General features: G+C 32.7%; 1 protein-coding gene across 1 annotated transcript; it reads left to right on the top strand.

Moving 5' to 3' along the window:
* Positions 1-249: 249 nt before the first annotated feature.
* On the top strand, positions 250-4,154 carry LOC129296415 (amino acid transporter AVT1I-like). The gene is made up of 3 exons (XM_054935022.1): positions 250-563; positions 2,515-3,122; positions 3,204-4,154. Exons 1-3 carry the CDS (start codon positions 413-415, stop codon positions 3,717-3,719), a joined length of 1,275 nt encoding a protein of 424 aa, XP_054790997.1. The 5' UTR covers positions 250-412; the 3' UTR covers positions 3,720-4,154.
* Positions 4,155-12,402: the final 8,248 nt, after the last annotated feature.

Consider the following 12,402-nt stretch of genomic DNA (forward strand, 5'->3'; position numbering starts at 1 on the left):
TATTCATGTAAATAATTTAGAATATATGATATTTCTTGACTCATTTTTTTCCCCGACCAACAATACATACTAATTTAATACCGATCATGTTAAATTCATAGCTACATAGAGAAGATTTTTATAGTAACATTAAATTTCTCACGGATGGCTATTAAACAAGATCAACTGTTCTGGGGAAGAGTAGAAAGAGAAAGGGGAAGGAACGAGGAAATAGAAAGAAGAGAGAGAGAGAGAGAGAGAGAGAGCGCCGGAAACGAAAAACAGAGATGAGACCGGGAAAATTAAAAAAAAAAATTTAGTGTTCTTTCTCTATAAATAAATTGTTTTTTTTGGTGATCGAGCAAAGTTGTCCCGGTTATTCATGCGAGTGACGCCATCCTAGTTCTGGGCGTAATCTCTGTCTGGAATATCCATGGAAGCGAAGCAGCGAGATGGTGTGGGCCTCAGCAGTCCCTTGCTGAATGGTGAAGCACCACCGAACAAAGATGCTTCTGACGGCGAAGCCAGCCTCGGCTCCACCTCCTTCCTCAAGACTTGCCTTAATTGCCTTAATGCCTTATCAGGTGCTTCCCTCGTTCCCTTTTTTGCCCTTTCTGCGACTCTCATCTTCACGTCACTCTTCAGCTCTGTTTTGACCATTTATTTGCAGTATCCATACGATAAACTAAATACTTTCTTAGAACGGAACAATTGTAATCGCGTTTTTAAAGACGTAAACCATTTGCCCGTACTATCTATTCGTCTCCTTCCTTATCATTAATTGTTATCGACAGTTGAAAGTTGAAACTTGCTGATACACTGATACTGATAATATCGTCTTAATACGAGGGGTCCGTTACGGTAAAACTTCGGTGCCGCGGATTTCCGCCTCTTACTGCTTTCTCCTCTGAAATATCTGCTCCCAGAAGCGATCTGGGAAATCTTTAGCTTGGGCTATTCGTTCCCCATGGATATGGTTCCTTTCCTGTCAAATTCTTTGGGGTTATATTATAGAATAGGAAGAACGGCATGTGAGGACCTCCAGATAGGGATCTCACAAAAGGACCATGAATTCATGAGTTAATTCCTTTGAAGTTTCTAGATTGTTTTTTTGACATTTTTTTAATGATCATATTGCCTGTTTTTCAAAAAACAAATCCCATCGTGAATTAAAAAAAAAAAAACGCTTAACCGCTGATAACTAATTTTCTCAGATTTATTTTATCAGTGAACAAAATAGTCATTGTCTTAACCATTATAGTCATGTAAATAATAAACTTGAAGATTGATAAAATAAATTTGGAAAAATAATTTATCATTGGTTAAGCTATTTTGTCATTGAAACAAAGTAACCATTCCAAAATCGTTTTTCTCTGAAAAGGGCCTCGGTACTCCAGAGAAATTAGCATTTCGGGGTATTTTTATGTGACACGCCTATTTGAAAAGTCCGCACATTTCATTCTCGCAATGAAACCCAAGGCAAATGAAGGAGTCGGCTTTTCCCCTGCCTCTTGTTCGAGGCAGAGGCTTAATTTGAACAATCTGAAACATTTAAATTTAATATTTTTTTAAAAAAAATATATAAAAATTATAAAACACATTAATAAATATACTTATAAATGTAATAGTTCATATTTAATATAAATGTTTTAAATGTAATATTAACTTTTTTTTTATAAATTTACTATTCTGTTCAGAATATATTTATACTGTTCATAATATATTTAAAAAATTAATTTAAATTTTTTATATTAAATTTAAAGTATCTATATTAAATCTCAACTGTCAGATTAATAAGTATATTTATTAAAAAATTTTAAAATTTTTACATATTTGTTATTTTAAACATATAAATTAAAAATAAAAAAAATTAAATTTGGACTATCTATATTTATTTTTACCTCAAAGAAAAGGCAGAAGAAGCTTTTCTCAAATAAGAGAAGCCGACTCCGGCAAATGAAAGAATGAGGGAGGTTTTGAAGTGATATTTGAACTACACACTGAAACAAAAGGAGAGTAACGTGACATATCAAGAAAATGGTCCGAGAAGCGGCAGTAGCCAGTGAGCAATACTTGCTTGGCAGTAGAAAGCGCCTGAACTGAGCATCGTATGTAGAACCAACATTATTGTTCTCCTCTTCACAAATCCATCCCTGCACCTCAAAGTGGTTCCTTCATCTACTAGTGGGACGTTGAGCTTGTTTTACAAAAGCCGGGCTATCACCTAAAATCTACTCCTATTCTAGCAACTAGGCTTATTACTACTCCTATTCAAGGAAGGAGAGGCAGAAAAGAAAAACAATGGAAGCATTCGTGTTTAATGTGAAGAAATTGGAAAGAAAAATGTTCTTAAGAATTATACCCGCGCCTTGAAAGACAAGAAAATTAAGATGGATAAATTTGGCACGTCACGGCAGGTTTAATGTTTAAGCCTTTCGCCCCGATTCTGGGGATATGTTTTTCAACACCTACAATTCCTCTGTTATAATGAAACATTGAAACTAACACATAAGTTATATTCTGCATGGTTTTCAGGAGTTGGGATACTCTCCATTCCATATGCTCTAGCATCTGGAGGATGGCTCAGCTTAATTCTTCTTTTTATCATTGCCTTGGCAACTTTTTACACTGGTGTGTTGATCAAAAGATGCATGGATATGAATCCAGGAGTCAAAACCTATCCTGATATAGGTCATTGCGCATTTGGAAGGAAAGGAAAGTTTGCGGTATCAATAACCATGTACACTGAACTTTACTTAGTCGCAACAGGATTCTTAATCCTAGAAGGGGATAACTTGAACAATATATTCCCCAATATTGTCATTGAGTTAGCAGGCGTCTCCGTTGGTGGAAAGCAATTCTTTGTGTTACTGATAGGCCTTGTCATTCTGCCTTCGGTTTGGTTGAATAACTTAAATCTTCTCTCGTATATATCTGCGAGTGGTGTGGTTGCTTCTGTTATCATAATTTGCTCCATATTTTGGACCGCAACGGTCGATGGAGTTGGATTTCACAACAGTGGGACCCTTATTGATTGGGATGGCTTCCCTACTTCTGTCAGCTTGTATGCCTTCTGTTATTGCGCACATCCAGTCTTTCCCACCTTGTATAATTCGATCAGGAAGAAACCTCAATTCTCCAATGTAAGTCCTTTCCCTTCTGCGTTGAACAGTGCATGTTTTCTTAATTTATTTCTCATCGATGTTGTTTTATTTATATTTCAGGCGTTATTAATGTGTTTTGTGCTAAGCACTTTTGGTTATGCATCAATTGCCATCTTTGGTTACCTGATGTTTGGTTCAGAGGTACAGTCACAGATAACGTTAGATCTACCAATAAACAAGTTTAGTTCAAAAGTTGCAATATTTACTACTTTGGTGAATCCAATATCCAAGTATGCTTTGATGGTGATACCAATTACGAATGCTTTGAAAGGGTTGCTACCTCGAACTTCCAAGAGCAGGCTCACGAGTGCATTGATAAGCACGGCCTTGGTAATCAGTACAGTCATAGTTGCCCTGGCTATTCCTTTCTTTGGATACCTCATGTCTTTAGTTGGAGCAATTTTGAGCGTCACAGCTTCAATTTTGCTGCCATGCTTGTGCTACTTAAAGATTTCAGGCACATATAACAAATTTTGTGTTGAAACTGTAGTTATAGTGGGAACAATATTAACAGGTGTAGTGATAGGAATATTTGGTACTTACACTTCTGTCCTAAATATTATCAAGCATTGGTAGTCATATGCAGTGTTGCATTTTGTTGAGAGAAAGTTAGTGGACCTATGGTTGTGAGATGCAGTATTTGAGCATGCATCCCGAAGGATTTGACTGTCAAGAAGAGTCATGGTGGACTGTTGATTTCCTGGGTAGCTGGATGGGCAAGAATGATTCCACGAACCCCAAACCCGATTGGCTATAATTTTGGATGAGGATAATTCGGTTGATTCGAATGCTGCTGGCGTAAGGGAGAGTAGGTTGATGTATTTGCATCCCGAATGCTGCTATAATTTTTTTTTTTCCCAGTTAGGAGGTAGAGTTTTGTAGTAGGTTGATGTATTTGCTAACATTTCGTTCTGCCTTTGTCTCTGGTTGTTGTTTGATGTACATGTTTGTTTGGTAATAATGAAGTATTTGTTCTGTCCAAAAAAAAAGAAATTTATTTATTTTTATTAATTTATGTACCAGTAAGATGATAGCAAACGTAGTATATGTTTGACTCAGCCTTCTCTCATGCTGTTCGACGATTAAAAGGAGAATAGGGGAATAGAAAATTTTATTGACTATGTTTGCATTTGCAAACTTGTCCGTATATGCAGATTGCAGAAACTCAATTGAATGTTCTGCTCAATCATTGGTCACCGAACTGCTACTTTTATAGTTATATTCGATATTCTTTTTCACCTATTGCTGTTCCTAATTAGTTAGTTTCCTAAGCAAACAATGAAAAAGAAACTTAGTGAGATACTTGACATAGTGTGGCGAGACTAAGTGCAGAGACGTCTTCCTAGTGAGATGCTAGGCTTTTGGAAGATGCAAGGAACATACTTCAAAATTGGATTAGGCGGATATTGATTAGATGTGGACGAAATTTAAGAAGTGGGTTAGGTAGACGTTGGATAGATGCGATCATACAGTTAAATATTATATTTACGCCGTTAAAGACAAAAAAAAAAAAAAAAGTGCACGGAAACTAAAAGTAACACTAGCCCACTTGGAATAGCCCACATGTTAGAAGGTGGAGTGGAAATATAAAGCGCGCCCCTTTTTCCCCCAGTGCTCTTCATGTAATGCGTGGATGAGCATACAAATTAACCCACGCTGCTATGATGATTAATTCTAGTTAACTATTATCATAATAGAATATGCTTAACTAGAGTTTCAAGAAATAAAGACAAATGAAAACCTTTTAAAAACAGAATCCCAATAAAAATTCGTTTCCGAAACTATTGAGCCCAAAAATGCATAATATTAGAGTCATCAACAAACAATATATAATTCATCAGCGGGGATTACACCATAGTATAGAGACAAATTAGTCTTTTTATAGAACTTAAGCGTATTTACACTATAGTGACCTCTCAACTCAACAATTCAACCAAACAATTTTTGAGAGTCAAATCACACATTCAACCACAATTTAATTATGAACATCATTATCAAAATCACACATAAGTGTCAATCACAATATTGCTAACCATATTACAATTTAGGCCTGTGCATGTGCCCATAAGCTCGAGATGTTCGACCCAACTCGAGCAAAATATGCCCAACTCGAGCCCTATAAATATTGCTCGATACTATTTGGATATGGTCGGGTTGAGCCCGATCTTCGGGTTGGGCAGGGTTTAGGGTTGGGGTATTCAACCAATTGACCCTGCCCAGCCCGAGATATAATATATTTTTTATAAAAATAATAACATAAGATGTAATTTGTTAAGTTGATGGGGACATAAATAGTGTTTAATTGTTTATCTTCACTTCACTCCTCACTCGTTCCTTTTTTTTTTTGAAGTGCCTTGATGATCAAGTTTGTAAATCTTAGGTTGAATATTTTCATATTCCTTAGAATTTGGAATTGGACAGCACTTGTGACTTGCATAAAAAATTCCTTCCATATTTGCTTTGCCATTAAGTTTTTTGATGATACCATAATATTTTTGCTAGTGATATTTAACAATCTGTTACTTTTAAAATAAGAGCTTGAAGTGATTTATTAATGGAAATAATTAATCTGCTACACTATATATCAAATTTGTATGGATGGTTCTGATTCTTTGTTTCGTTAAGACAAGACTAGAGACCCTGCCTGAGGTGCCCGATCTCTGCCCAACCTTGCCCGCTTGGCCCCTCCAAAGTCGGGCATCTTTCGGGTAGGGTCAGGCTTTGGGCATAGTTTTTTGGCCTGAAGATATTTAGGATAGGGTATCAGGTTAATGGGCTACCCTACCAGACCCTGCTCATGCACAACTCTATTACAAGTCCTCAAATTAACAAAAAGGCTAGATATTCATATTCAAGAATATCACAACACAGTAATTAATCTACAATAATATTACTAGCTTAAAAACAAACTCTTATGAGTTTGGTTCACATAAGGGCTAGGTAGAGAACAATTCATAGTCACAAATTTAATTATAGTCATAGATGCATAATATATCCCTAAGTTGGCAATATATATATATATATATATTATATTATATTCTACTACATGAAGATAAAAGAGACTATATAAGGTGTAATCTAACTCTAAACCTTCGGATCCTTTCCTTTGTCACGACTCAAAGTGCCACATGTAAATATTAATCACGGGGGTGAGATAAATATATCAATAATTAAGAAATCCTAACTTCTAACATATCCAAGTATAAACATTAAGGGTATGCAAAGCGATAACTAACAATATTAAATCATAATAAAATATTTAAATATGCATAATCAATTAATTTTCTCTCTTATCTCCTCTTTATTTATTCTGACTGAGTCTACAAGCTATAATTCATAATAGGATTAATTCATGTGACCAGACTAACCTAAGCTCTCTAATGTTAAAGGGGTAACACGACCAAAGGTCATCAGTCCCTTAAGTTGGACTATGGACTCTCCCACTAATTGAATTCCCACAGGATGTCATAATTAATGCCAATAACACATACCCACTCTTAGAATAAGCATCATCAGCTAAGCCAACACGTCAAACTCCTATCAGAGTTGGTGCCACAACTATCTAACACTAGAAACTACCCAAGTGTTATCCATGCTACGTGGACTTACAATATAATAATCTCTCAACTAAAATGAATTCCCACCCATTTCATTTCTCAATCATGCTATAATATATCATAATTTCAATCATGCACCATAATGTAGTTTCACATGCCAAATAATCATCATTTCTAATCAACATACTAAATTTTATTCACATATGCATACTTCACATTTTATATTCAAAATGTTCTCAATCGTTTTCATAATTTGCAATAAAGTATAGCTTACTCGATTTGCCCACATTTTTCAACAAACTAACTTATACCCACTTTATTCATTCTCTAAAACATCAAAATTACATTTACACATAAAACACATGTTTCATAATATCAAAAATACTTAAAACTTTCATAGAAGGAAATTTAGGTTCTTGATTATCTTTACCTCTTAAATCACTCAAAAGAGGCATTTATGGATACAATCCAATTCTGAACTCCCAAATGCTCTAAGAGCTTAACAGAGTTTAGTCCACAATTAGATAACTCAAAATAATCAATTCATAGCTAAAAACACCATTTTCCAAACTACTCATTTTTACTCAAAAATCTCAAAATTTAATTTATTAGATAACCTTGCTATCTAATAGTTTCATATCTTTATTAGACCCTAATGAGTCTAGCTGAATCTATTAACTATTAATATAATCCTCATATTATCCATTTCCAACTGAGGGCTTGCTTGAAGAAAAAAATTGGGTAAAATACCAAATAATTATTACACACTATTCTAACAACAATAGTATACTTCTAACAACTCTACTTCACCCATATATTAGCCAAAACTTCCCCCATAGTCAAAATAATATGAAATTTGAAATTATAGAAAATTTCAAATCTTTTCCTACCAAGAATTTGAAAATAAAATGGAGAAATATACTCAAAAATATTTGAAAAATTTATCTAACCTTATAAATCTCTAAATCATACCTAAAACTACAGACATCGCTCTCTCCTTTATCGCACGTGCGTCACTAGTAAAGCTAATAATATGGGTCAACTCACAGGCTAGCTAGCAGTGGGTTGTGAGTTTGGTGAGACAGGTTGTATTTCTATAATCCGCCAACCTACAACGGGCCAATAAAAAAATATTTTTATACATTTTTTAATTTTAAACAAATTTTTTATAATGTTAAAAGCTTTATCTATCATTAATTATTGGCAGCACATAATTAAACATGGAACTATAATTAACATGTAGAAGTCTAGAAAATTAAATTAAATTTGACATTAATTTGAGTAAAGGTTAGCGGCTAACCTTTTTTTTTTTTTGGCTAGCTGAGAAATTCTGAGTTCATTGAAGTAAAATGTAATAACAAAGGCAATAAAAAAAAATAAAGTTAGAAATTGTTCTCAACTTACCAACCAAGTAACTCATATTTCAAAAGCTGTTAAAGAGAATTTGAAAGTTGATATATAAATAATTTTAAATGACTCTAAAAATAATTCATATATCACTCAAGATGAAACTATTTCAAATGGCAACATAATAATAAAGAGTTTGAATCTCAACTAACCTTAAAAAAGATGGCTATATTGCTCGTGCCTAACTGAAAAATATTTTACTCAAATTAAATTGTAAAAAAGTTTTTAGTTGGGTGCATGCTACACTAATGCACTTAATTGGTTATGGATTTATAGCTATCTTAGCTAATTAAATGTGATAGGTAATAACGGTAATAATTAATAAGCACATAATTTAAATTATTTTAATAATTTAAATAATCATAAGGGTTTCACAATTGAGAGAATGATCCTGTAATTTCTATCTTTTTTTTAAAAAAAATAAGCTGGCTAACCCGCCAACTCGTGGGTTAACCCATTGCGGGTTCAATCTATGTGGGGCGAGCAAAAACCACCTCGCATAGAAATAAACTCACTTTTCCAACCCAACTTGCATTTTTTTATAGGTTGGTGGGTTGAGTTTGTAGGCTCAACCCATATTACCAGCTCTAGCCACTGGAGAAAATGTAACATCTCAAATTCTTACCCTTTGAGTTCATTAAATTAATAATATTTTAAGGGTATTTATATATATATTGAAAAATGATTTTATAATCAATTAGGGCTTGGAAGAAGATTAAAAAAATGAAATGAACTACCTTCGTAATCAAAGATTTTCAAAAGGTAAATAATAATATTCTTGAGTAATTCTTTTTGTATTAGAAAATAGAAACCTCAAGCTTTCTATAAAGTCTTAATTCATAATTTTTGAAGATATGTGAAATTGATTATAAATTTTTAAAATTGTGTTAGAGAAATTGTACCGTTGGTTACAACAGACGGCACGTTTGCATACTAAAATTTTCTATCATGAAACAGAATGATAGAGGTGAGTTTTTGAGAGAGTTGAGGCAATTTTTGAAGAGCTTTGCTAGGGTTTCATGAAAGGTATGTATTGAGCATGTTTTTGGGCCTCTAATGGCTACAATAACCTTCCATAATTCCTTTTCTAATTCCTTTTCTAACTTCTAAACCCCTTTTTAAGCTAGTTTATGTAGAGATTATGTTAGCCTTTTCATTTTTTAGGATACCCAGCCCTTGGGTCTAAATTATAATGCTTGTTTGAAGTTAAATGAGCATTATTTAGGTTGTTTTGATGATTTTTATCATAAGGGGGTACTTAAATTTGATAACTCTAGAGTCGTTTTGAGTTAGATTAAGGTAATAAGGTTAGCTAAAATTGTTTATTAAGTTTAATGAAGGTTAAATAATTTATTGAAAGTGAGTTTTGTGGTTGTTTTTGCTTACCCATGTTTAATGAGGTTTTAAAACCTTAATTGTTATCAAGGTTAATTATGGCTAATTAGTCATTAATGATGTTAGTTACTTATTAATTATAGATTGACTACTTAAGAGCTCCTTGCTATTGTTGGGAAGCTCCTTTGAAATTCAAATTATACTTTTAGAGTGGTAACCCAAAGGTGGAGGTAATCAAGAGTTAAATTCTTATAGATAATTATTGTTTGTAATTATGGGTTATGTTATTGATTATAATAAAAATGATAACAAGGATATTCAAGCATGTGGTTAATGATTATTGAGCATTGTGTGATATGAGGTTATGAGTTCATTAGTGATAAAATGAAATGATTGATTTGGTTTGGGTTGTATAATTATTAAGCATGATGTGAAGATGTCATTATTACTATTGAATCTTAATGAGTATTGATTATGACACATAATTAATGAGCATGTGTATGAGTATGTGGATATATAATTAAATGATTGAATGTTTATAGCACGACGCTAATAATTGAGTATGAATATATGACTTAAGAGAGTGATATTGTGTATGAATAAAGTTGTTAAAATATAGGTTGATGATGTGCTAATGAGCATAAGTTTATAATATTAGATTGAAGTTTAAATATTAGTTATTTACTCTTGGTTTGATAGTATGCCTTTGATTATGAGATCAGTTAATTAAGTTTGCAATTATAATATGTCATTAAGTAACATAAGCATGTTGTATGATCATGGATGGGTGGGATTTCATCCGAGTGAGTAAGGGCGTTATAAAAAATCCATGTGGTGTAAACACCACTAAGATTTGCACATGGTGGTTGGTATTTTTTATTACAATGTGTTTATGTTCGTAATCTCTCAAGGACAGCATTGTGAGCACAATTGTTTGGGATCATAGGTTTCTCATAGGAGACAGTGTGGGTCGCAGCAACTATGGCATCCCGATATTTTGGAAGGGAAAATCTATGATTCAAGAGTAAGAAGTGAGTACCTTGGCTAGGTATTTACCCCACAATTGGAGAGCTAGTCTAATTCAATCACATGAATTGGTCCTAAATGATTTAATAGCCCATAATTTAGCCAAAAGATATGAGGAGAGGAATCAAGATAGAATGTATATAATCATGCATAATTATCATCATTGCATTATATGCCTTGTTATTAATTATTATGATTATATGCATTGCATTATATGCCTTGTTATTAATTTTTAATAGTCTTATGATACATGCTGAATATTGAAAGATTATAAATTATAATTTCTTGCCTCATGTACTTGTATTTACTACACTTTTATGTATTTGAATTCCTTAGTTACTAAGATTGTATAATCTCATTCTCATCTGTTAACATATTTTCAGGAGACGTTAAGGCGAAGGGAAAAGGGGAAACCTCCAAGATCAAAGACTATAAATTTTTGTTATAAAACCTTTAGACTTTTTGTGATGTAATTGGATGTATATTTTGCCAACATAGGAATTGATTGTAATATGTTAACATCATTTGCATGTGGCTCTTATTGTTTGATTTAGGCATTTTGTTGTGTAGCTTTTAGGCTTTCGAAGGAAGGCCTATCATGCAAATGTGTTTTGGTTGATTATTATAATATATGGTGTGATTTATGCATGATTGTAGTTTATGCATGTGGAGTGTGAATGATATAATAATATAAAAGGGGAGATACTTGATGTTGATGCTTTTAGCATAAATGTTTGTTTTGGCACTAAGTGTTCTAAGATCCTCATTTGTATTAGAATGGGATAAATCTAGAGCCATTGAATAGATCTTTTAATTACCTATGTGTGGATAATTGGATCATCTTAATTAGATATTCAAGTAGTTAATTAGGTACTCCAAGACTTTTAAAATTATGTGGTTTCTGTGAGTGTGTGCCTTGGTGGAGTGTTTTGTTAGCCGCGACGTATTGCTTCACATGGGTTAGCCACGATAAGACTAGCTATTGGCCATGGTGAATGATCTCTATGCCACAAGCCACAGTAAATGTGCACTTGGCCATAATGGATGTACCAAAATAATAAAAAATGTTTATCTTGTCCCTGTTCAACTTGTTTTTAAATGCTCCACTCTTATCTTATGTTTCCATAATTTTTTTCTACTTTGATTTTAAGTATGTTCAAGTATGTATATTTTTTTGCTTACTGTCAAATAAATTTAAGAATCTCATGGTTCTTAATGCTTGCAAAGTCAATTTGTTAAAATAACCTTGACCATAATTGATCCTTACTTTTAATGTTTATAATTTAATGATTTTGAATTTAAAAATGATTAATGACGGGGAAAAATAGAAAAAATTAATTGCTTCCCTGGGAGGAAATTAAAAAAAGTGATGTGGGTCCCACATCTTTCCTAATTTTTTTTCAATTTTTAATATGCAAACCCCGCCCCAAATTGCAAAAATTAGTGGCCTTTCTCCTCTTTGTGTTATATTATGTATGATTTTATTTGCTCTATTTTATTCCTTTTTTATCTATTCATTTTTATGTTTATTTATTTTCTTATTAATTTTTTATTTCCTTCTAAAATTTAAAGGGTTAAACCAACTTTTTAATTTTTGTTCAAATAAAATTTTCATAATATTAAATATGGGGTTAAAGGTAAAAATATTCCTAAAGTATACATAAAAAATTACAAATAATCTTAAATCAATTATAAATTATTTATATCCTTAAATGTTAAGATTTTTAAATTTATCACCCTACCGTTTGTTTAGTTAATTTTTTTTTAGAGCCTACATTTAAATTTTTAGTATTTTATTACAAAGTACTGTATAGTGGGTCCCACCAATGTTTTTATATATTTTTAATTCAAAAAATATTCTCTCTCTCTCTCCCACCTTCTCTCACGTCCCTCTCTCTCTTCCCCATCCGAAGCCACGACTTAAGCTTGAACAC

This window comes from Prosopis cineraria, unplaced genomic scaffold (genome assembly GCF_029017545.1).
Source record: "Prosopis cineraria cultivar Desert tree isolate PC_DT_omini unplaced genomic scaffold, ASM2901754v1 PC327, whole genome shotgun sequence".
In the NCBI taxonomy this organism is placed as follows: Eukaryota; Viridiplantae; Streptophyta; class Magnoliopsida; order Fabales; family Fabaceae; genus Prosopis; species Prosopis cineraria.